Source organism: Nyctibius grandis, chromosome 30, assembly GCF_013368605.1.
Source record: "Nyctibius grandis isolate bNycGra1 chromosome 30, bNycGra1.pri, whole genome shotgun sequence".
NCBI lineage: Eukaryota > Metazoa > Chordata > Aves > Nyctibiiformes > Nyctibiidae > Nyctibius > Nyctibius grandis.
The window spans coordinates 1,725,223-1,751,097 of NC_090687.1; the positions used below are offsets into that span (position 1 = coordinate 1,725,223).

The 25,875-nt window shown below is 48.0% G+C and overlaps 2 protein-coding genes across 5 annotated transcripts in view; both read right to left on the reverse strand.

Moving 5' to 3' along the window:
* SEC14L5 (SEC14 like lipid binding 5) overlaps nt 1-7,875 on the reverse strand; it is a 42,788-nt gene extending 34,913 nt beyond the window's left edge. Inside the window, exons 1-4 of one of the 4 annotated variants that reach the window (XM_068420224.1) lie at nt 7,785-7,875; nt 7,242-7,419; nt 4,421-4,524; nt 2,448-2,523 (exon numbers count right to left, since the gene is read on the reverse strand). In XM_068420224.1, the coding sequence (XP_068276325.1) occupies nt 2,448-2,510 (63 nt within the window). In that variant the 5' untranslated portion in view covers nt 2,511-2,523; nt 4,421-4,524; nt 7,242-7,419; nt 7,785-7,875. Of the gene's footprint in view, nt 1-2,447; nt 2,524-3,670; nt 3,750-4,420; nt 4,525-7,241; nt 7,423-7,776 lie in introns of those variants that run through there. The other 3 variants (XM_068420221.1, XM_068420223.1, XM_068420225.1) reach the window with 3 other exon arrangements.
* Nucleotides 7,876-15,531: 7,656 nt separating this feature from the next.
* The window catches only part of LOC137674719 (syntaxin-binding protein 4-like), a 42,006-nt gene continuing 31,662 nt past the window's right edge, over nt 15,532-25,875 (reverse strand). The window contains exons 13-22 of the mRNA XM_068420352.1: nt 23,476-23,572; nt 22,200-22,327; nt 21,553-21,645; nt 20,941-21,006; nt 20,656-20,844; nt 20,240-20,356; nt 19,003-19,052; nt 18,014-18,144; nt 16,424-16,481; nt 15,532-15,637 (exon numbers count right to left, since the gene is read on the reverse strand). Of these exons, the coding sequence (XP_068276453.1) occupies nt 15,532-15,637; nt 16,424-16,481; nt 18,014-18,144; nt 19,003-19,052; nt 20,240-20,356; nt 20,656-20,844; nt 20,941-21,006; nt 21,553-21,645; nt 22,200-22,327; nt 23,476-23,572 (1,035 nt within the window). The remainder of the gene's footprint in view (nt 15,638-16,423; nt 16,482-18,013; nt 18,145-19,002; nt 19,053-20,239; nt 20,357-20,655; nt 20,845-20,940; nt 21,007-21,552; nt 21,646-22,199; nt 22,328-23,475; nt 23,573-25,875) is intronic.

A 25,875-nucleotide genomic window follows, 5' to 3' on the forward strand; every position in this document is an offset into this window, starting at 1 on the left:
CAAACACTACTTACCTCATGACATAGCCTGAACGGACAAGAAGTATCATCCTCCCCATTATACAGATGAAGATTCAAACACAAGTCTATCAGGCTGAAGGGTGCAGAGACCCATAAAATAAGGAGGTGTCTTGAGGTCACCCACATGACCTCTGCTTTCCTACCATTAACCACGGTACGAGACCTCGGCACTCCAAAGGTTCACACAAAGCATTTGAGGGGAGAAGCTGAAAGCAGCTGAGTATGAGGTTCCCAGCGCCAAGGAAGCCGCTGTCAGCTTTATGCTCGAGCAGATTAACAGCAGTGCCACGTGCTGAGGAGCAAAACAGCTTCACTGTACGCCCACTCTCCCTGCAAAACTTCCAGCAACTGACAGCTAACACCTGACAGCTCTGTGAAGTCTGCACTGCCTCCACACAAACTGAAGGCTCCATCGGAACACATCAAACACGATGATAAAGCCTGCATCCAACTCAGCCTGCACGGACTGCCACTCGATTGAAACACTGCTTCATAATGCTTGTCTTCATAATAAAGCAGATCCTGCTGTGAACACGTGATTTTCCCAGGACATTACAGTGGGACTAAGGGGTCTATATTCAGCTCCCTACTCCACTACACAGTCCTTTGGGTGACCCTGGACAAGTAACTTGATCTTCATAAGAAAGAGGACTAATAACTCTGCTAAGGTAACGGGAATTCGAGTTTGCTGAACACCTAAAGGATGACATTTACAATCCCAGCCTTGAAATCCCAGGGGATTTTGAGTTCTGTCACGTTGAAAAACTGAAAGCAAGTAAAACTAAAGCACTTGAAAAATAAACCCATCAAACCCTGGCCTGTTAGGCATTCTGCTAACAAGCTTACAAAGGATTTGTCTAGAGGCAGCCCTGCTATATTAGCAGCCAATCTCCTGGCAGGCATCTGGTGTTAGGTTTATCCTGCTAATACAGAGAGCAGGAATGTGGAGAGGTATGCACAGAGCGAAGTCTAACAGTATCTTTGTAACAAGCATTGGTGTCTTATTCTAATACAGGATGCCCTGAGAGAGCAAAGAACATGATCAGAAAAGTTTCACTACCACAAACATCAGGCCCAGACTGGGCAGGGCACTTGTACAGCATGTTACTGGCTTAGCTCTTAACAGACATGGCAAATCTGGGTAATACTGGAAAGAGGAAAAAAAAAAAAAGAGTGAAAACTAGGGGGGACAACTGTGTATTTTGATAATGAGATAGCATCGAAGTGAATGGCACCTGCTCTCAGCTGAGGAACTGCTGCTACCTTTGGGGTCCATTATTCACACTTAGGAACAAAGAATCTCTCCCCCAGTTTTAAGTATCGAAAGAGAAAACTGGAGACTGTTTTGGCTCAAACAAATCTATTTCCCAGGAATCTAGAAGAGGCAACATTGTCAAGAGGAACACAATGTGTTACGTCAGGCTCTCCCTTCCATTTTCGGGAATGATTTCAGCTACCTGAAATGGCTATAGCTTTCCATCTTCATTCTTGATCCCTAACAGACCAAAAGAACTGGTGTCCTTGTTCAGCAGGGAAGAAGGACAATGAAGAAAGCAGCAGGCTAAAAGTGGCAAATACTAAGTCTCGGGGATTCCTAGAGTAGACTGAAATGCCCAACAGATTACAAACCAAATCCCTGCAAGAGTCTATAAGCAAGCGTCTCAGCTAAATGCCCAAATGCTCAGTGCTGCCCTTGGAATGCAAGGAGCAAACTTTTCTCAAGGATATTTGACTCACACCTTGAAGAGCAGCGGCAAGGTCCAGGATATCACAAAATGTCTTTAAACTCTACCTTAGGAAACTGCCATGGTCACGTTAGCTTTCTGCATCACCAGCAAATGAACCTCAATTACAGCCCTCAAGCCCCTTGTGGAAATCACAAAATTTGGAGAGAGATCTCCCAACATTTCAACCACAGAATAAACAGGGAATAATAATACAGAATAATTTTTCCAAGGATTTCTAGCTTTTGACCAAATCAAAAAGTTTGGTAGGATTTAGAATCAAGTTCTAAATACACACATCCTACAATACTGATTGGGATCAGATCTAGAGAGATTCTAAACTGAATGGCATTTGGTGATAAGATAAAGACAGCATCTGGCCACAAACTGACCCTGCCTACCTGAATGTCACAATTTTTTCTTCTCTTGGGAAAGAGTATTTACAGAAGGTTGGATTTTGTTGGGTTTTTTTCTCCTCTAATAACTAAACTGTCTCTCAAAATACTGAGATGTTGATCCTTATTTTTCATGGGAAATTGAAGAAAGGACAAAAAGATGATGAGAGCTAAACCTCTGTACCCACAATGTACCCATAAGGTTGCCACAAAGACATGCTAGCCAAAGCTGCAGGCCCCCACCTCCCACTGGCCTGAGCTTGCAGCCCTTAGCAGCTGGAGAAGGAAAAGTGCTGGGTATTACTCACTGCCATGACGAGCTCAAAAGGATATTTGTAGACTCGAACTGGGGACTGGTATTTCTGCACCATTTTCACTACACACCTGTAATAGAAAGAAATCGGAAAACTTTAGATCCCTCACACCAAACACTGCAACAGCAATTTTCACAAACAGCCCTTACTAGAAGCCTTAACTCTTTCTCACAAATAGAGAGGAGGAGACATATGAGGTAGAATATCTTGCCCAGCATCGCTTAGCAAGTCAGTGGCAGAGACAGAGCAAAAGGCAGCTCTCTGCAGTCCCAGTCCAGTGCTGTGTCCAGCACGCGGTAGCATCCTTTGCTGCTTCCCACCGCTACTGCAGTAAATTCAACTTAGAGCTCCAACAAAACTCACAATAATTAAAGCACAAAACAGATATAAAGCCAGAATCAATTGTACTTTGGAGAAGGAGCTTGTCTTAGGAGCCTTGCGAAGCTTAAATGGCGATTCTTTCCCCCATCCCCCTTTTCTGCATTACATTTGTCATCATTACGCAAAATCCCCCTCGTTGAAAGCTCCCTCCGCTTCCCATATCTTCGTGTTTTAAATGCTTTGGTGCACAAAGCAGCATTCAGCTGTTTTAATCCACTAAGAGCAAGGAAAAGGAAACAGTACTCTTAAAGAACACGCCTGATGCTAAGCTAGCGATCACATCCCACTGACTGGATGCCCACTGCTTCCAGCTGAACTAAGGGAATAACTGCAGGAAGGGAAACAATTCAGTTCTCAGCATTTCATTTCTCCCAGCCACCTCTCACTGTTCTCATCAGGATTCCTTCCTCAGACTCTCTTGCTGGGGTTTTAACCCTCAAATATGAATCAATTACCAGCATCTCAAGGAAGTACATAACCTTTTTTTAATGGTGTATCAGGCTGCTTTCTGCAATGCCTTTATATCGCTCCCATTAATACCATCCACAAACACAAAAGACTGGACGGCTGGTTTGAGACACTGCTGATTCCACCCCACTCAAATTCCACTGCTGAGCAGACACAGCCCTCGGCAACATGATGCAGTGTAGCACTGAGCAGTCAGAGCATTAAGACAACTTATCCCTGACATTTTAAGCCTAAAAATGGAGGTGAAACATGAATTAAAAGGCAAACAGCAACAGATTCTCCCTCAGAAAGACTGCTGCAAAATGCCATTACACAGTAAAATCTAAGCAAGGGAGAAGGGGAAAAATACTTTAAAAAAGTTTGAGTACCTGAGAACAGGGAATGTTTGTAGAAGGGTCTCACAATCAGTTATTCTGCAGAGGATCACGTTGCTCAAGGAGCAACGTTCAAGACTTGCAGGGTCTCTAGGAGTCTTACGGGTATTAAAAGCCAGTCCACGCAGTAAACACGAAGAGAATGCATCAGCAGAGCATCCAGCTCAAACTGAAGCGAGCGGAGCAGGGGCAAGCAAACGCCCAGGAAGCCCAGGCCGCTATCACATATCAGATACCCGAGCCAAGGGGCACGGGGCACCTTGTAACGCAACGCTGTAATATGATTATGCAAGCGCAATGCCTAGGCTGCGCGGGAACCTTCCGAGTGCAAATATAGCAAGAGAAGCCTCGTTAAACATATTTAGCTGTGATCTTGTTCCCAGTTCTGACCTCGCCTGCTAAACCAGGAATTCCCGCACCTCTGCAGAAGGGGGTCAGGGACCTCCACAGGAGGAAGTCTCAGGACAGACCAGACAGTCTAGAATCACCCACGGCCCAGAAGTGAAGTCACCAGCAACAGAACGACGTGATGGCACACGCTGTAGTTCAACAGCCTTAACCAAGCTGCTGGGACAGATCTGTTCCTCCCGAGCAGCTGCAACACCCGATTGCCACAGGTTTACTGCCCTGTGCTTCCCTAGTTGAGAGAAGTTTGAGGAAAAGAGCCAGTGACTATTATACCCATGGGAAGCTGCGGAAGAAAGACAGCTGATAACTCACACCTGCCCTGGAAACCTTTCATACCTTGGGGAAGGTGCAGTTGCAGACCTTCTATGCCCTCTCCTTACAACAGGGCTGTGAGACAGTCATTCTGCTTCTCAAATCAAGAGGGACTCCAGCTGTAACTCCTGAAAAAAAAAAATCAGAAAAGGCCACGAAAGGCAGCTAGTCAGTGAACACAGAGGGATGGTTAGCACTGATAATGATGTTATATCTTCAGGTGCTACCACTGGGCAGCTGGGCCATATTAGCTAAAGACGTGCACCTTCCCAGGGCTTTAGAACCAAAAAGACAGACATGTTTTTAAAGTAATCTCGTGTATTCTACTCAAATTATAAACAGATATGTTCAACCACCTTGTAAAGAAAACCAGAAAGAAACTACACACCTACAGAGTACGTCTGCTCTGTAAACATCCATCACACCACTTCAGCCTCTGCAGAGGCCCTGGCTACCTGCTCTGCTTTGTATTTGCATCAGGCTCAAAGCACACGTTAGGAAACAGCTCAGCTGAAGAGCAGTGACTCACTACACTGCAGCTCGATCACCTAGAAACTCTGACCCCCAGCTAGAGGCAGACCTGGAGCCCTTCACTGGGTAACACCAGGGAAGGGCAGGATTTCAGCTGGCCGAGCCCAGCACAGTTCGCAAAAATTCAGGGAGGTTGAAGATGTCAACGTATCTAGCCAATAGTCACTTTAACCATCCCACCTGGATATTAAAAGTGTTTCAATTACTGCACACCTGAACACAAAACAGCAGCAGCTACCACACTTCACAAAGCATCCCGTGACACGCTGACAGCAGTGCCACCAGCACGGAGCCTCAGCAGCCTGCAGCTCCCTGCAGAGTCCAGCTGGCCTGTGTACCCCCCTCTTGCTACAACCCACACAGCAATTCACAGATGAACCAAAGCCTAGAAGGCAGAGTGTTAATTATAAGCTTGAGAGACACCAGCTGGCACTGTACCAGGGGAAGGAGAGCATGGAAGAGGGCATGAAATGGAAGGACACAAACACCTGATGGCACAAGCATTTCCCTGCTGTAACTTTGGTAGCATTTCAGAGAAATGGCGAATTCTTAACAAGAAGGGGGATACACACAGCACGAAAAGCTACCACTCCGTATTAGCCAAGCTTGAGGACTGTGAGGGCTCCCATGAGGAACACACATCACTACACACACAGCAAAGGGAAGAGAGGCAGTGATATTAACTATATGTTTCTATTTTATTCAGAACCATCCACTATGTGCCTGAGGGATTTTCCATATGCTTAACTTTTATTCTACTACTTGTAGGAGAGGCTTACTTGACAGAATACAGCCAGATGGTTGGAAATCAGAAACTGAGTTTATATATTAAATATACATAAAGTCCTGGATCAAAGCCCCCAACCCCTGCTTCTCACCCAGGCCAGTATGAACTCACTCAGCTCTTTCCACATTAGAGCTGCCTGTCGGATGGTGAAACCCAGCAGCAAGTGACTTTATTAACTTCTCCCACCTGCGGTGGCTTCTTTTCAGCTGGAGGAGAAGAACTGAGCAAATTTTTTTGCTTTGTTTGTGACAAAGAACTGCTGAAAAAAGCAGAATTCCAGACTTCCTCAAATACTATAACAACATGTGAAGGCCAGCTGTGGCACCCAGCTAAGCTGGCATTTCCAGTTAGAAAAAGGGGGACTCTGCAGGGCTGTAGTCGTTCCTCCCCCCTTCTAGAGTAAGGTGGAGGGAAAGGTGTGTGGCACTCCTCTGCCTGAAACGCCTTTCACTTAAGTAGATGTTGATGCAGCAGCTTATGCTTTACACATAATAAGATGGTACCAAGCTGTAGGATTATTTATTCGAGCTCTTTCACATAAGAACTTGAGAACAAGTCTTTTGTAGCTGGATATAAGGAAGCCTCAAAGTGGAACTGTGCCAGCATGAGCCTTTGCTATCTTTTAGAAGCAGACATCTTCTCAGGCAGGACTTCATCTTATCACCTGAGAAACACCTTTGGTGCAGGGGTGAAGCAGCACAGAGGGCTGCAACCCAGCACACTGCTCTGGAGCCTGGCCACCACTCTGTACACCTTGCAGAGGTGCCTGCAGCCTTGTTGTGGATTATAATCAAAGACAAGCAACACAAACGTTCAAACAACAACATTCACACATTCTTTACAACACAATAAGAAAGACTCTTTGGCTGAGAGGTGAAGAAGAAAACAGAATAGCGTACAGTATTCTGCTCTCAAAGCCTTGTAAAGCTAGCAGTATGTATCAAAATAAGCTTCACGCCTAATACCTCCACACCTTCATGTCATAAGTTAATTTTCTCACCAAAGAACCCCCACTGACCTTTTACACACAGCCACGTATTAATCCTTGGTATTTGCCAACCTGCAGCAGTAGATAAGCTTTCTTGAAGGAAAGCTCCTCACTCCTCGCCTTGCTGCTCCATACGAAGTCATACTATGTCATTTTATCCATCAACACTACAGTCAATAGTTCAATACTCAAGTTCAATTTAGGAATGGAGACACGCTTCAGCTTAACATTTAAAACAAAAGCCAGCGGGTCCCTTGCCAGTGCAACAAAGCGCCAGCACAAAACCGTTTCAGCTTGCCCCGAGTAAAGCTCAGAGTCATATTTTCTCTGAACACACGTATGCTGTACGCAGGCACGCTCATCAGCCCCATCAGACAAGCGGTGCCATCAGCACAACCCCCTTCTCACTGTCCACAAGCCCATTTTACTACTTGGAGAAGTTAAGCCAAGCACATGTTTGGTTTAACCCTGCCCAAAAGCCAGTGAGTTTTCATACAGAAGCTGACCCAAATACATCAATACATTTAGTAGCAACTTACCTTTGAGTTTACAAATCCTTCAGGGCCTGGGTTTTGGTTTAAACTTTAAGACCCAGAGGGAGCCCAGCAGACGGAGGGCCACAGAAGGAGCCGGGGCCCCACTGGCTGCTCCTGCGGGTGAGCCCACTCTGCAGCAAACCAGCCTTCAGCGAGAGGAGATCCAACCTTCATCCAACTTCTTCTAAGCAGGACAGAAACCAGCAAACTTTAAAACCTGGGTTGGTTTGGTTTGGTTTTTAAGTGAACCTGAAGCGACCCTCAGCCAGCCTGAGGGGTTTTACCCGCTCCCTCCCTAATCCCCGCAGGATTATGGCGAAAATTCCCCTCCCGGCTTCCCCGAGCTGCACGGATAGCGGCTCCCGGCACTCCCACGCACCCCCTCACCGGCACCCCCCGGCCCCACCGCCGCACGAAGGGCGCGGGCCCGGCGGCCACCCTCAGCCCCCCGCGCCGGGAAAAGCCCCACGCCCCCTCCCTCACCCGGGCCGCCCCGAGGGACCCCCGCAGAAGGCAGGGCCCGCCTCCCGCCCCACACCTCCTCACCGCGAGCACGGCGGAGCCCGCCCGGGCCCATACCGAGCGCGGCGGCCGCCGCAGCCCCGGGCCGCGCTGCGCTGCTCCCGCCGCCTCCACGCGCCCCTTCAATCGCCGCGCGCCGGCCCCGCCCCGCCCCGCCCCGCCCCGCCGCGCGCGGCGCCGCAGAGCGCTGTCCATTGTGCTGCGGGGCGGGGGGGGTGGGCAGCGGCCCCGCCCCCGCGCACGTGCGCGCCCGCCGCCATGGCGCCGCCCGGCGGCCGCGGGGCCCTCACGGCAGGTGTCACCGCGGGCTTTCCCGCTCCCCGGCCGCTGGGCCGCTGGCCCCCGGAGGGGTTTAACTCGCCGCTGGAGCCGAGCCCATCGCGGGCTGCAGCCTCCCGACCCGGCGCCTGCCCTCGAGGAGACGCCACCCGCTGAGGGCCGGGGCTGGGGGAGGCAGAGCCACGGCTCCCGAGCAGCACCCAGCCCCGCTCCTCACGGGCGGGGTCAGGCCTGCGTGAGCTGCCCCGCTGAGGTGCAGGGTCAACAGGGCCGGGTGTGGGGTCCTGCACTCGGGGCACAACAACCCCCCGCACCGATACAGCCTGGGGGAAGAGTGGCTGGAAAGTGCCTGGTGGGAAAGGACCTGAGGGTGTTGGTCGATGGCGGCTGGATATGAGCCAGCAGCGTGCCCAGGTGGCCAAGAAGGCCACCAGCATCCTGGCTTGGATCAGCACCAGTCTGGCCAGCAAGACTAGGGCAGGGATTGTCCCCCCATACTCGGCACTGGTGAGGCCGCACCTCGAATCCTGCGTGCAGTTTTGGGCCCCTCACGACAAGAAAGACCTTGAGGTGCTGGAGCGAGTCCAGAGAAGGGCAACGGGGCTGGTGAAGGGTCTGGAGCACAAGTGTGATGGGGAGCGGCTGAGGGACCTGGGGGGGTTTAGCCTGGAGAAAAGGAGGCTGAGGGGAGACCTTCTCGCTCCCTACAACTGCCTGAAAGGAGGGTGTAGCAAGGTGGGGGTCGGTCTCTTCTCCAGGGTAACAAGTGATAGGACGAGAGGAAATGGCCTCAAGTTGCACCAGGGGAGGTTTAGATTGGAGATCAGGGACAATTTCTTCATGGAAAGGGTTGTCAAGCACTGGCACAGGCTGCCCAGGGCAGTGGTGGAGTCCCCATCCCTGGAGGGATTTAAAAGCCGTGTAGATGTGGTGCTGAGGGCCATGGGTTAGTGGTGGGCTGGGCAGTGCTGGATTAACAGTTGGACTCGATGATCTTAAAGGTCCTTTCCAACCCAAATGATTCTATGATGCCTACTCGCCCCCATCCTTAAACTCTATCATTGCATTGTATGGAGGTTTAGATTTATTACGTGACTTATTACACAGCTACAAACTCACACTCTGAGCAAACATTCCCATAACTGAATTCTCCCAACAAGGTAAAAGCCCATGTCTCCATTTACCCCACACCCAGGACTAAACAATAACCCGTTGTTCTATCACCCAAGACCCCCTCCCCTGCTGAGAAAGGGAATTGGGAAAAGGAGGGACACTTGTGGGTTGAAGTTTAAACAGATTTAATAAAATAAGAAAAAATAATATCAATACTAATACAAAAGACACAAAATTATACTTAGCTCATGGAGTGGTGGCAACTCCCTCCAGGGATAGTAACCATTGAGAAGAAAAGAAAGCAGAGCAAAGAGTCCCCCCATCTCTACAAGCTTTCCCATTTATAGTGAAGGTGATGTTAAGGGTACAGAACACACCTGTGGGCAGCCTGGGGCATCTGCCCTGGCTGTCACTGCTGATGCCCTTGATCACCATCCCACAGCTGGCCACAAACTGAAATAAAATGTAGCAGAAAAGTGATTCTATCAATTTTATCCCTGCAAAACCCAGACAGCCCATCATCCAGCTAAGTGGCATTGAGGAGGATGCCGGTGTACATTCTCACCTCTCAGCTTTTTTTTCTCCCACCATCTTTGCAAATCTGTTTGTTTCATGACCCTTGGGGAGATCGCTCTTGCCCTGTGCTTCGGAGCACATGGTGAGAGCAGACCCTGTTCGTCAAACCGTGATAGCTGTCACCTTCTGGTGAAGGTCCTTGAGGGCACGGCTCTACCGGAGGAAAAGGTACCCATGCTGCAGTCACTTTGGGGTGGCAGAGACAGCTGCTGAGCAGGCACGTGGTCCTGGGGCAGGAGGAGCATGTGGCACCACGAAGTAGCGGAGGAGAGGGATGTGTGAGACCAGCCTGGGAATGTTTTGCACCTTCAGAGCCTCCTTTCAAGCTCTCCCTGGGGACCTGCTGCCACTTTGCGTGATGTTATGGAAAAACATCGCATTCGCATTTACTGCTGCTTTTTCTTTTCCTGCCTCCTTATCACTTGTAGCTGTAGAGTGTCCCCTTATCTGGGCAGGCTTTTCAGGAAGCTGCGGTCCGATTTCTGATTAGCAATATTTCCTGAAAAGTTCTGCTATCTCAGACCAAGGAGACGAGCCTGACACTGCTCTGTAAACAACGACCCCACAGAGCCGTCAGATGTCAAAGCACTCAAGGCTGCAGCCTGTGGAGTCAGCGCAGGCAGCTTCTCCTAGGGGCCTTCGCAGAACAGCTGGGCATCGAAAGCCCCAGAGTTACCCAAGGCCTGCAACATCTACCTTCACTTCATAAATAAATGCTGTCTTCCCATTCAGAATGTGACTTTTTTCCCAGAGAAATGGTATTTCTCTCCGTTCCTCGATCACTGTTAAATTTCCTCAGAGAAGACAGAAGGAAAAATAAAATACTGTTTCTACCCTCTTGCTACAAAACTTCCAGCAGCCCTTTACTACCTCGTGACCTAATAGTGGCAGTTTTCCTTTTGTTCTAGTCATAAAAGCTGGTCAAGATTTTGGCGAGTACCATCCCATCCTTCCTTCTGCTGGGCAGCCCTGACTATAATTCCCATCTTCCAACACGTATTTTCTCCTGCTGCCAAAAGGTCACCTTGGCGTTTTCCAGTGTCGGTGGGCTACCTTTTCCCCTGACACAGAGCCAACTCTCCCCTGGCTTTCCCAGGAGCCATGAAGTCTCTTGCTATCCTTCCACCTACAAGGCCTGGGTGCTTGCCTCAAGGGCTGGCATTCAGCCCTCAGTGTGTCTCGTGGGAGCTGCTCAGAAAGAAGTTCTCACCCCACAGCAGCCCAGCCCAGGAACTCCCGCCAGTCTCTGCAGCTAGAAAGGAGAACGTCTGCCAGGAAGGACGTCTGGTCTGGAGATACCATTCAGGCTCCGCTTCCCCCATTACCGAGGGCTTTTCAGTGCAAACTCTCTCTTCCTCTCAACTTTCATGCCTCATCTGTGGGTGTAAATTTGAAAACCCAACAGAAGTTCGAGTGAGCTGGCGCATCACATGCAGAAAAAAGATTTGTTGGGATTGTTCATGGTATTGTTATTCCTGTTTACCTTATTGTGAAAGCAGCTGACCTCTGAAGAAGCTGCAAAGGAGGGTTGTGGCAATGCTGTAGTTAGCGAGGCCAGAAAATTCGGTGGCCTGTCTTGTGCGTAGACTCAGCCCTGCGCAGGAGAAACATCACGGTGTAGCGGAAAGGCAGCACCGTGCAGCCAGCCCAGCCCTTTGCATCATCACACTACGGCGCTTTCCAGCCCTCTTTCACACGTGTTCAACAACCCTTAGAAAACCAGCATTGTTTAAACATTAAAGACTCTCTTTAAACATTCAGCAGCAAAGTTCACCTGCTTTTTAGAGCCATATTTAAAGCGGTGTGGAAGTGTATTTCCACTCTCTAGAACTGGGCTTCAGTCCAGCCTGTGTCACTGAGTGGAGCTGGGAGAAAGAGGAGGCTCTGCAGCCTCCAGCGCTGGGAACAGACAAGCCAGTCTACTCCACAGCAGCACTCAGGGCTAGCTTTCACCTCTGCTACCCTCTACCATCTCTGCAGAGAAACCTTTTAGCACTTAACCTAGCTCTGTGTCACAGAAGCTAAGCGAAAGTTGGATCGGTTGTGTTGAGAGCCGGCGAAAGTTAAAATATTGAGGCTTTCTTCACTGAAAACGCAGATCAGCAGCACATCACCCCACACCATTCACCAGATCCTTTGTGCCAGAAGGTTGTGCCCCATATCTTACGGGTCCCTAGGGCTTTGCCTTCCCCGTGCCGCTCAGAGAAGCTGATACTGTCAGTCCCATTTTTTCTGGTGTAAAACTGAGATGAAACGTGCTGCCCAAGGTCACACAGTGAGATGGCAGAGATCACCAGCAGAGACGAAACTGGAGATCTAATGAGCTCTAGTCCAGCACATTTACAGCAGATTCCGTTACCTTACCCATCAGCCTGCAGATAAACAGTGTGCTAATGGCTCTCTGCTACATTCACCTTTCGAGATAATGCCTGGGTGGCTCCCTGCCCAGCCTTCCCTTCTTCTGCAGCTGTTGAAATTATTAGATAGTCATATCTTGTTTTCTTTTATTTCGTTAGGGAAAGAGGTCTCCCAACCTCTGACCCACCAACAGTTAAGAACTGAATTTCTGCTTTGCATAAGAAAAATACAAAATAAAGCCCTCGCATCAGTGATATTTAACCCCCAAAGCTTCCAGGTCAACAGCTGACCATGCTAATGCTCTTTAAATGCATCTTTATGACTTTATACACATGCAACGTGTTGAACAAGGTCTATTGTGTCCTTTTATGGGGACAGTTTGCATTTTCTCTCATGGCTCATAAAATACTTGCCATTTTCCATCTTATCCACTCAGAAAGACCTGATACCATGCAGGACTCATTTTTTGTCAGAAATACTCCTCCATCTCCTCCTTTCTGTTCAGTGAAACTGGGACCCTCTTAGATACAGCACGTTGCGACAACAACGCATCTCCACAACCTTACAAGCAAGATATAATACTGCAAATTATGATAAAATTCAGCTCTCTGGAAGAGTATTAGGCAGGCCCTGTGTAAATAAAATGCATTGTGTTTAAATGACGTATTCTGTGGCTTCTCTTTCTGTGCTGTTTGTTCCTTTATGCATTTCTCTTTTTGCCTCTTGGTATCTCCGTGAGGAGACGTCACCCCCTGACTTGCTGAGTTCTGCCTAATTCCACTTGCCTGGGAGTAAAGCATGACACAGGTTTGTTATTCTGGGTCACTGAAATCAACATCACCTCCAGGAGCACAACTCTCATCTTATCTTAGGTTTCAACATCACTCTGAAAAGGTAGCAGTTAGGAACAACGCTATTAAGAGAGAATGGAAAGTTCTCTGTGCTTGAAGCAAAGGCAAAAGGAACATGAGAAATTCAAAGAAAATAATGGAAACCAGCTCAGAAATATGACTGCTTTAGAAAGCACAGAATGCTTGAAGCATGGGTGTCCAGTGGCTGATGGGAAGCTGGATGGTTTCTTTTCCAAAGAGGTTGTCAGTAAGCTGAGAGCACAGAAATGTCTGAGCTTTTTAAAAGGTTAACATTTTCACAGCTCTTTTGCTAGCAGACAGCTCAGGATACACAGAATACAGCAGCCCTGGGTCAGCATCTTGCTCTTTCCACCCTTTGCCATGTGTTAGCATCAACTGCACAATCATAGAATCATTTAGGTTGGAAAAGACATTTAAGATCATCGAGTCCAACTGTAAAAAATACCCAGAGTAATTTAACATTAAAGAAATAGTCAACTAGCTGCGATGGAAACAGCATGGAACTCAAGGGTGGCAGCAAGGTTTGTGCTTTATCAGGCTTGTCTCATCCAGGCCCTCACCCACTGTGATACTTTCATACAAATTCTTCTTTCTCAGGACATTAAAATATAACTCACTTGACTATGGAAGCAGCATCAAGTATCTTCTCTTTCAGACCACGTAACTGATCCCTGCTGGGACAGGACTGATCCCACTGGCCTGTGCCCTTCCAGCATTCAGGGAGGTGCAATTCAATACTTGTGTTTTGAGAAAATTCCATGATTCGTGGAGGTGGTAGCAAAACTCCTGTTGACTTCCACAAGATTAAAGTTTGGCCTAAATACTTCTGTTCTCCCCCTACCTTGTCCCTTTTCTACTAGGTTTCCCAGGTGCCGTAGGGTGTATGTAAGGACACAGTACAGCTGAAGACCTGCTACTTCCCAAAATCTTGTTTGCACTGTTCTCTGGCAAGTGTGGTGAGCAGCGGCTGGAGACATCTCCCTAGGATGCAACCTCTGGCCAAATGCTTTTGAAGACATGCTGCTAGGAGCAGATTGGTATCTGCCATACTAACCCCAGGGGAACTGGAGATGTTTTTCCAGAGACAGGGTAGACCAAAGTGGTGAGACTGGATTTTGCTCTGTGCACCTCTTACCTGTCTTCTTGCAGCTTTGCCCTGTCTATAGAACACATGAGATGAGAACAAAGCCATAGGGCTAAACCCACAAGTAACACCAGTATTTGCTATCATTCCATCGAAACAGAGAGCACTGGGGAGCAAGCTCTTAACCACAGGGTATCCCAAGATTAATATTTTTTGAAAGTATCTCCTTCCTGGAAATATTCCTTGTGAATGGTCCGAAGAATCATATTCCTTTCCAAAGATGTCCTTTAATTTGTATTCTGAGGCATGCATTCAAAAGACTTAATTTACCCTGAGCTGTGAAATTAAGTTTAACCAAAATTTCAGACTGGTTATTTATGTGACTGCGAAGTTTCACCACACAGTTACTGCTTTAGCAGTGCAGTGATACCTTTGAGTACAGTAGATACTGCTGAGGGTCATGATTTTTCCTAAGCCTTTATGTTAGGCTATAAAGGATCCACATGCATTGAACCCCCACAAAGGAGATTTGAAGTAATCGCAACAATTCTGTGTAATAAAAGCCCAAATGCACCCCATTTTCCTGCAACTTCTCAATGCATCTTGCTACCAGCTGCCAAAATAAGAGGGAGGAAAAAATGGACTCGGGCAGGGTTTTCATCTCAGAGATGCTGAACACAGCAACTGCAATCGTAACCCAGAGAGCAAACGCCTTGCGAGCAGTGTTTCCATTTTATTTTCCAGACCTTGTGTTCATCTGGGTTCTCTGCCCCATTCATTGCTACCCACATACAACCTTGCATCACGTGTATCTAATTTCCAAGTGACACTGTGGGTTTTTATTGAAATATGTTCGCTATGTCCTCTCTTGCGTTCCAGGGAGTGCTTGGTGTTCAGCGATACATCGTCACCGGTGGCCTACGCTTGGCTATCATCTCTTCACTCTTTCTCCAACAACTAGCTGAGACGGTGCTTTCCCTTTCAAGCATTGCAGCTGGGATAAGCTACACAAAAAGAATAAAAAGAGAAGTACCTATCCCAAGACAGCTAGGATGCTACAGATTAAGCTGCTTTGATTACAGTCACTAAATATACTTTGGTTTTTCATAGGAAATACCAAAAGGAATCTGTTGGAGACCCCTGAGTCCCTTGGGTACATTCATGCTCCTCTTACTACCCAGAATACAAGCTCTAAAAGGCTGCCAGTGAAATCCAGGCTCTTGTAGCCTCTTGAGAGTATTTTTCCTATAAAGCTGCAAAACCATAAGCAAATAGCCTCGTATGATAACTCAGAGGTAGACGCGCAGGGGAGGTTGCTGAAAAAGTCTTGGGTAGTTAGGAAGAATTAGTCTCGTGTTAGAAAGGTTGTTTCTCAGTCTGCTTTGTCTGGAAGCTGAAGCACCCGTGGTGTGTCCTTCCCATCTCCCAGCACAGCAGCAGCTCTGTTATGGACAGTCACAATTTGGAGCATGAGCAAGCCGTGGGAGATTTATGTAGGCTTCTTCGGCAGTTCGTTGGTTGGACTTGATGGCTGCGGTTGATCGCCCTTGGTCTGGCTTGCAGGAGGGGGCCACGTGGTCTTCTGATGAAGATGGCTGAAAATGAGAAATATTTTACATAGTTTGGGAGAAGAACGCAGAGGATAACATGAAGACAATGCTGGTTATTCAGGAAAAAAAAAGAGGAGGCCACAGATCTTGCATGGCTAGTGGATTATACTGGCCACCTGTTTTCTCTAAACATGCTTTTCATAACCTTGAAATCATGGTTTGCAAATGTCTACTTGGTACCTAACTAAAAAACTGTGCTGGCAGATCTTCAGGTTGAGTTAAGGTGATCAGCTAAGACAGTGGTAGTAGACATTTAGGTCTCAATATCTTTAGGACATTGCTCTGTTACATATAAGCCATTTAAGAGGTTTTAGGGAAATTCTTAAGATACTGAAGGGCCAAATAATGCCATGTTGTCCCTCTCTCCTTGGCTGGGACTTCACAGCACCTTGATACTACAACATAAAAGATGAACACATTCAGTGATGCCTTTTCCCTTATTCAGAACCCACAGTGGTCTAGAAAAATGCCAGCTAGACAGGCCAAGCCACAGAACTGTAAATTCCTGTCTGGCCTGAAGGGAAAAAGAACATTTTAGAAAACAAAAGAGAGATCCAGGAATTCACACCGTACTTCACTGTGCAGGGCGGAAAGTCTTGTTGTCTAGGAAGGGATGTATTTCTCTGACATGGCCATCTGGAGGCCTCTACTAGACTATCTGGTTAAAAGTTGTCAAGCAAAAATTTTGATTTAAAAAAAGCAACAAAACAAACAGGAATTTTTAGTATGTGTATTGTCAAAATTACAGACCGCAGCAGTTTTGACACCTACTCCTTGTAGTTTGGGATTCCTTCAGCAGGCAGGCACTGGTCCCTGTCACATGGCGAAGCTGCAAATGTAAGCACAAGCCAAGTATAAGTGAAGGGTTAGAAAACATGCCCAATGCAAGCAGCACTGCTGCATTATGATAATGCACATTTAAATGCTGCAGGAACTCTGAAAATGCTGACAGGCTCGTATATCAGAGGTGCTCCTTAAAGGCTACAATTATTGTCCTTGTGTCTTATGCTTTGAGACGAAGACAATGCTGGACCATGGCCATGTTTAGTTGGTGAATAACATCAAAGAGTAAAGACTGGGCACCTATTTAGGGCTGTATGTTCACCGGATCATGACACGGAGGAGATCAGAAACTCTCCTTTTGTGTGGAAGGAGACAAGCATGGTCAAATAACTGCTGCCCATATCACAGAATCACAGAATCAACCAGGTTGGAAGAGACCTCTGGGATCATCGAGTCCAACCATTGCCCTGACACCACCATGTCAACAAGACCAGGGCACTAAGTGCCATGTCCAGTCTTTTCTTAAACCTCTCCAGAGATGGTGACTCCACCACCTCCCTGGGCAGCCCATTCCATAAATGTATATGGCTCATGGACTAAGCTCAGAGTCCCAGACTGGGAAAGTTAAACTCAGACTCCCATGGAGCTAGATGCCTTTTCTCTGATTTTCTCCCATCCACAGACGTGCGAGGGGAAGGGAGCCTAGGCTGATTTGTACGCCAAGGAAACAGGGAGATGACTATTCCCCTCTGCTCAGCATTGCTGTAGTCATACCTGGATGGCGTAACGAAGGTTTGGATCCCTGGTTCAAAGCTATTGAGAAACCGGACGGGGTGCAGCAAAGGGAGCCCTAGGGCTCATAACCTGCAAGGAAAGGCTGGGGAGGGCTGAGGGAGCTGGGCTTGTTTAGCCTGGCAAGGAGGAGGCTGAGAGGCAATCTGGCAGCACCCACTCCTACTTCAAGGGCAATTAGAAAGATGTTGGAGCCAAGCTCTTCTTGGCAGTGGCAGACAATATAACTGGGGGCAGCGGCCACATATTGCACCTGGGGGAGTTCAGACTAGATGCTGGGAAAATCTTTTTCACAGAGCATAGTGCAGCACGGGAACACGTTATCCAGAGAGGCTGTGGATCTCCATCCTTGGAGGTTGACAGCATGGCTGGCTAAACCCACTGCAGATCTGATCTGGTGTGATGGTCCTACCTGGAGCAGAAGATTTGACTCCTGATCTCCAGCCGTCCCTTTCAACCAGCATTTCTACAGTTCTGTGAAACCATCCTCCTGTTTGTTAGGTTTTTTTTTTTTCCCCTGGATAAATGCCTTTCCTCAGGCCTTGAGCATGAGTCAAACCCTTGGACTCCTTACAGAGCGAGTCTGCATTTCAGATTCAAAGATGAGTCACATGGATACACGGAGGGCAATTACATCTCGGTTAGCATGAGAGGATCAGGGACATGTATGGGAGGCTTAACTGCTATGGCAAAAAATATGGAAGGTGATGGAAACTGTAAACAGCACTAACAGACATCCTTGAGACTTGTTTGGATTGAGGTTTCTCCAGTTAATTTAGTGCTTACCGTCCTTGTTGGAGAGGACTGGCGCTAACAGTTCTTTAGCTTCTGATAGCAAAAGGTCAACAAGATCTGAAGATGGAAGAGATGTATCTGAGACTGCGTCTGTTTTATCCTCTTCTGTTTCACTGTTGGCTCTTATAAATATGGAAAGTGCCATCAATACTTCTATCATAGAACGGTCATTGAAAATCCTGGCCAGCCTCTCATGAAGGACAGTCTATGTAAATTCTGTGTATTCAGGGGGGATCGTGTCTCGATCGCTCAGCAGCACAGGAGACACTCTTTTAGACGTACTTGCATTGTTGTGTTACAGACAGATATCAATGCATTTTCTTTAGAATTTCTCAAAAACATTTTTCCTTCAATATCTTAGAAGTAACCATCTTGGAAACTTAAAATTTTTTTTCTATCATTCTTAAAAACTGGCTTTTTTGAAGGGCTGGTCATTATCAATGGGACAGTGACCTTTCAACGATTTAATCAATTAAAAACAGACATAAAGTTGTGATACATTTTTTTCCAAGTGACAGAAGATAAGTTCAGGTTGAAGGGGAGTCCAGAAGCCTGAACTCTATTTCTGCAACCATTCAGGCAGTTCAGTGTCATCCTAGCTCTTTGCTTACACTCTACCAGTTTCTCCAACTGCTAATACAAAAGGGCATGGTCTTAAAGCCAAAAACTGACGTATGTTGGGAAAAGCAGGTAGGTCAAAACTCTGCTGCTTTGAAACAACCTGCTTAGTGCCTCTGCTAACAAGAGCAACTTAACCAGAGGAGTGTTTCACCTACTCACTCCCCAAAAAACCCTGAACGGAGGCCAACCCCCCCCGAGTTCCAATCCACCATCAGCCTCCAGATCTGATGGTTTCACTTCCAAAGCAACGGTATGTTTAGAAGCTCCAGGTAGGTTATGTGTGAATCACTTTCTCCTGAGAAAGGTCAGAAAAGGACATTTCAAGTTCCTGTCCAAGATTCACAGAAGCCATCTCCTACCTTTTCTCATCTGGTAAATGACTGGGTGTGCTCAGGACCTTGTGGACGTTCTGCCATGCAACAAAAGAAAAAAAAAAGTTTCAAACTTGTAAGAATGAATAATTCCTGAGAACAAACCCCATGGGGTTTTCCTGGTGATCAGATTTAATATGACAGTAATCAGCTTCTGCTTATTCATTGCCCTTGGAGCGAATCTCTCAAGGCCTTTTGCAACTCAAGCAACATTCACAGCCTATGCAAATACACAGACTCATCTAAATTATGCATTTTAATACCAACACTAAAAATATATGAAACACAACATCAAAATACTCTTCCAAAGAAGAATTTTGCAGGCTACATTTCAGCAGACCTTCATCATCGCTACTAGCGATCCCTGGTTTCTGGATTGTACCTACACGTGTAACCTCTCATTACCACGCATGGTTAGTGAATTCTCAAACACTACTGAGGGATGTATAAAAAAAGGAAGATATTTTGCTCCAGCGGTCAAAATCCTGTGATGTTTGACCCTGGGGCCAAGTCAAATCCATTTCCAAAGTCCAGCCCCAAACCGCACAGGCACCCGCAGGCAGTGGTGCAGGTCTAGAGGCTTTTTAATTCTTCCTTCTCTGAAGCAGAGGACACAGCATCCACTGTTTCCTATTGATTTCAAGAGCTCTTGGGACAGGCTACAAGGAGCTGTAGCAGATATACTGAATACTAGTGATCCCATGGTGGCCAGTTTACTAATTACACAAGCTTGTATCCCCAATACAGGTAGTGAAGTGGAAGAATAGTCAATTAAAAGACTAAAGCAATTATGTGTCAGATTTTGCAGGAAATCTGGGGGGAAAAAAGCACTAGAAGAGCAAAACCGCTCTTCAAGTTCACATTTGTGTAGAGAAGCAACCATCCAGTTATACAAAGGGAAGGTTAAAACACATGGTTTTGATCACCTTGTCCAACAGAGTTGAGCAGCCTCAACCAGAGCATCACGTGGGACCGGTGATCCAGGGACAGCAGAGCCACCAGGCAAAACCTGCACCATGGTGTTTACATAGCTCTTAGGTATATGAGTATATAGGAGCTCATTCCCTAGTTCCTCCTAACCAACAGACAGGGCCTTTTTAGGATGAGACAGAATAAAAAAACCCTCTTGCTTATGGGGCAGGAAGTTATTTGGACTTGCAAAATCACCCTTAAGGTAAGAGGCCACAGCGATGCCACCAGCACCGGGGGCGGTTCAGCACTTCACCTGCACAAACAGGAGCAGTTTCCTATTGCAGATCTCCAGGCGCTTCCGTGAGACTTCTGATTTTCGTAACTGGCCGTCAGCCAGGGACAACTGTCTTTTCAGTTCCAGGATGTTCTCCTGAGGCGGAGCCGGAGGAAGAAGAGAAGGGTGATGATGACACTCCAGCCTTGGCTTTTGGAAACACCAATTTATGACATTTGCTACAAACAGAAAACCACTGTCCTTTTGGAAGGGACAGTGGAAATCATACAGATTGTAACACAGACCCAGAGACCATGCTGGCCTTGTGGTCATACACATGATGCATGTGCTACCTTCATTTTCTCCTTTATAAATAGAGGGAAGAAACTGTAAAACTCACAGAAGACGACTCAGGAGGGTTGTGGGTTTTCTCTCGGGCTGAGGGGTTGCATTACCTCTATTTCAGAGACATGTTTTGCTTTCTTCCCCGCCAGCTGCATCTTCAGTTCTGCAATTTCAGCTTCCAGCAAGTGGATCACTTCCTCGTAGTCCTGCTCCGCGCTGTGAGCCTGTCTCTGCACGACCTCTGCCATCTGCAGCTTGCTGTGCAGTGTGCGGTTCTCGGAGAGGAACCCCAGAGCTTTCTGGAAGCGGCGAGAAGTTCTGGTGAATGCACCACATCCCCCTCAGCTGCCAGCCACCAAAACCACCCCAAGGCCCCCAGCAATCTCTTCACTAACCTGGTTCAGTCTCTGAAGCTCATCTTCCATTGACTTCTTGCTGTTCTCCACCTCTTTCAGAAGAGACTAGGGAAAATATTTTCACTGGATTAGAGGCAACAAGTGACAGGACATTCTCTAGAAGATGCCCTGGTCTTGTAGCCCCTACCCACCAGAATAATATTTTACAGTAGCAGTTGGTGCACTCTCCCCCACCCCAGTGCTTTTTGGGACCTGCATGCCTGCAGAAATCCACCTCGACACCGCCATGGTGCTGAGAGCCGTGCTGGGAGCCAGCAGCTAGGTCAGGATGGGAGGACAGGCGGTGCTTCTGTTATTCGTGGACTTGAATTATGTGTGATACACGTTTTTGTATTTTTAAATCTATTTCCTCACTGCTACAAAGGGACTGCATACTTTCAGTACAAATAAGTCTTCATTTGAGGTTGAGAGCGAGAAAGAGGCAATTAAGTAGAGCCGAGGGTGAGAGTCTCCTTTGTGAGGAGGAATGCACAGAATGCAAACTGGTCACTTCTCCGGAGGGACAGGCTACACCATTGCCCTCGCGTACGACTACAGCGAGCTACAGCAGAAGACACCAGCCAAGAAATCTGCTCAGAGGAGAGGCTCCACCTTTAGCCTTCGGACTTCTTGCCGCAGATCCACCATTTCCAGCTGCAGCTGCTCCAGCTCCTCGTTGCCATTACAGTTGAGAGAGTCGAAGGCCTGCAAGGCAGAGGGACAGACAGCATCACGCACCGCTCATGCCTTACCAAAAGCATGGGGCTATAGTGCAGGCATATTGTTTTCCATACCCAGAATAACAATGAATCAAAATCACTTTGAAAAGGAGTCAGCATTTTTATGCAACAGATCAAAAGGCACATTAAATAATTCAACTGCAGGGCTTTTTTTTTCACCCCACAGGATTTCTCCCTCTGATCCCTGACATAGCTGGAATAGATGTGCTACAGGGAATTTTAATTTTGTGAACCAGGTGAAATTAGTTGGAATTGATTAATTATGGCTAATTTTCCTTCTGCATCACTGCCAGGCTGCTTCCTTCATATCATCCCATAGATATTGTTATTTCCTTATTAAAAATGAGAAGTTTGAGGTCTCTTATAGAATTTCCTATAATCAAAATGATTAATGCATAGTTCTGCCTTCTCTTTAGAACAACAAGAGAATGGTAATTTAGCCTTTCTCATCTCAAAATTTCAAGGATTTCACATAGAAGATTCATGAATTCAATGTAGAAGAGAGTTGGACTGACTGACCAGAGAGTGAAAAGCTGATGTATCCAGCAAACTGGCCACTTCGTGCTGCGTGAAGAGCACGGAGTTGGAATCCAGACCAGCCTCATCCAGCTCCTCCTGCATCAGATCCCTGAGGGCTTGGAGAAGATCTGCGAGAAAGAGTCAGTTTTTAGTGGTCTAAAAGAGAAAAGCGCTCTGTGTCAGGAGAAAACGCCACCGATTTTGGGGACACCCACTGACTGCCAAGCAGAGCGGGTTTGGAGATGCCAGACAGTCCTCTCTAACGCTCCTGGGTTCTTTGGCAATCCTATCAAGCTTAAATAAGTCGTTGAAAGACTTTACCAGACTCTGGTTTCTTATCCAATTGAAAAAAATTAAACTTTTAAAAACCAAAACATCCCAGATATTTTCACAGAGGAGTTTTCACGATTGTGGTTCTCAGAGTTTTAAAATTTTAAGCCGAAACCATGTTTCTCTGACAAAGGCACCCACCTGCCTGCTGGCACTTCTCCTGTTGCTGATTTAAACAAAAAAAAACCCAACTCAATGAGTCCAGCATTTAGAAAAGGTGTTAAATTGACAAGTCTGAAAAATCCAGATTTATTTTGCTTTCAGACTCGGAGGAAAGCACGGCACCAGGGGCTGCGTGGGACAGATGGGAGCCGACACAGCAGCGGGGAGGTGGCACTGGGGTCCCAGCCCCTCCAGTCCTCAGCCCCTGGGCTGCAGGGGGAGCTGGAGCCTTTCTGCAAAAGCAGCATCTTGGCTGCCCGCACGTTTGCCGAATACCCCAATCATCCTTATTTCTATGGCCACAAACTACGAAGCCAGTTGCTCTTAGGAGAGGCACATGGTTTGTGTCCCATCGCTCGCACAAAATCGCACAAATCCCATCCCATCTGCACAAAAACACCCATCCCAGAGGTGTTGTGCTTTGCAAGACTCTTCTCTCTGGTGGGAACATTGCTGATGGCTTTGGATTTTTGAGAAAAAACTTCCGGGGAGCAGAGCAGGCTTTTATTTTCTGTGTGCCCTCTGGCCAGCTCTTGCTAGGAAAGCTGGGGTTTTAAGGAGAGCGAGCCCTCACGCCGACTTTCTCTTATTCTGATTTTACATACGCTTCTACCAAATGCCTTCTTTGGTATTTGCAACTTTCCTTAACTGTTTTGAGGCTACATCGATACCCAGGCAGGTGTCCTACCTGCCGCCTCTCAGCAGATGCCTCTCGCCTTTCTCAGCCTCCAGCAAAGCTACACAAAGATGAAGCAGCCCATCACGTGTGGAGCTGCCCGCTCACCTCCGTACGCCACCGTCCCCTGCGAGTCTGTGGTCAAGCTTTGCCGTAACTGCCTCTTCTTCTCCTCGGTCACATCCAGACCAAGATACTGAAGAACCTTGAGCAGAAACAATGAGCCTTTAAAAAGAAAAATACTGGAAAAGCAACTCTTTGAAGTAGGTGCTGGGAAGACATTTGGTGCTGGGTTTTCTCCTGAAAGAGCGTCTCCAGGCAGCATCTCCCAAAGGAGAAGGCTTGGGCTGGATTTCCAGCCTCTCCTCTCCTACATGTGTACAGAAATGTCTGTTCCTGAAGACAGGGACACGTTCACATCCCTCCAAGAACATTTTATAGAGACTGCGAGCAGATTTGCAGCTATGACAAACTGTCAGGAGCTTTAGCAAAAGCTGGGGGAGCTGTAGCAAGGCCCAGCTGCCATGAGCTCAGCGTCTCCTCTTTCTCTTGCTGCCCAGGAATTGCGTTTGGAACCCAGACGATAAAAGCTATTCACAGAGTATTTCCCGTAGCAACAGGAGACATTCAAACATTTTGCTTCTTGCACCTTTTGTGCTCTCATTACTCCTGATGCCCTGTCTTCTACTGATATTTACCAATTCAACCCCAGGGCACCACACAGAAGTAGACAGACCTGTGCAAACCCCACTTGGCTGCTGGTGGCAGCAAGTAAAAGCTTTTAAAAGATAAAGCCAAGCTCAGCAGACTGTGGGAAAGAGCCCAAGTTAAACACTCCCCCGTCCCAGGCTGCACCCGCCGCTCCTGCTCGTGCATGTACAGCACCTCCCGCGTGGTCCCCTGGACAGGGGCTGGAGACGAGCCCCTGCTCACTTTGCTGTCACCAGCAAGCCCATGGGACCCATCTGCTCTCACGTGCTGCCTGCGAGGCCCATTTGAGTCACACATCCCACTCCTCTGCCCACACCACCCCTGCACAAGGCAGTGCTGCCGGTTCCCGGGCTTCGGGGTGCCCTGATCCTCAGTCTGCAGATGTTGGCATCTGGCACAGGCCACCCCAGAGCCACCTCAGATGTGTGCCGGTCGGTGTGCATCTCCTGACCCAGGCACTGAGCTGCCTGCTCATGACGCTGCCTTTTAAAAGGGAAAGCCAAGCGTCCCCACTCCTCCCACCGAAGAGCTGCTTTTATAGCCATGACGAGCAGAGGTCGCTGCCAAAACACAATCCTAAATCCCGCTTTAGGAGAACTACACAGGCTTAGAAGAAAAGTTCCTGCTTGCGTGCTGCCCTCCTGGGAGGTGAGAGCAGCAACGGGGCGAGCGCTGCGGCTGCCGTGGGGTGGCAGCAGCTCCTCAGTGCGTGGGGTCCCCCTTGGAGCCCCCCTGGCCCTGCAGAAGGGGCTGTGTTCCCACGCTCCCCCTTAAATACCGGCAGTACCCGGGTGGGAACATGCACCCCAAAACCAGACTGGGGGCCGTGGTTCCCCAGGGACACTCTGCCCTTCACCGGGGACTTGGTGAGCAAACGGGCAGCTCCACTCCCTGCCTTTTGATGGTGCCCGTGGAATATATTTTCATAGAGTCACAGAATCGCTTTGGTTGGAAAGGACCTTTAAGATCATCGAGTCCAACCGTTAACCCAGCACTGCCAAGGCCACCACTAACCCATGGCCCTCAGCACCACATCTACACGGCTTTTAAATCCCCCCAGGGATGGGGACTCCACCACTGCCCTGGGCAGCCTGTGCCAGCGCTTGACAGCCCTTTTGGTGAAGAAATTGTCCCTGATCTCCAATCTAACCCTCCCCTGGTGCAACTTGAGGCCGTTTCCTCTCATCCTATCGCTTGTTACCTGAGAGAAGAGACGCCCACCTCGCTACACCCTCCTTTCAGGCAGTTGTAGAGAGCAAGAAGGTCTCTCCTCAGCCTCCTTTTCTCCAGGCTAAACCCCCCCAGGTCCCTCAGCCGCTCCTCATCACACTTGTGCTCCAGACCCTTCACCAGCTTTGTTGCCCTTCTCTGGACTTGCTCCAGCACCTCAAGGTCTTTCTTGTCGTGAGGGGCCCAAAACTGCACCCAGGATTCGAGGTGGGGCCTCACCAGTGCCGAGTACAAGGGGGCAATCACCATTTTCTATAAAATGTGGAAAGGAGCAGCAGTTCTGGCTGGACCCTCAGTGAGATATCTCGTATTTCAGCCTTCCCTCGCCCACACCAGGCTGCTGGAGGTCAGTTTGGAGGGCAGCTGCCTGCACCTACAGCCCTGGGTCAAATGCATTACGTCCAAGGGAAATGCACCTGCCAGGAGGAGACTTCTGGAGCTCCCCGGAGCATCCAGAAATAGCTGAGATGGGCCAAGGGGTGTTTAAATGCCACTTCGGACACAATCGGGATGTTTCACTGTTCCCTCTTCTCCCTTTTTACCTTTAGAGGCTGGAGGAACCTCCAG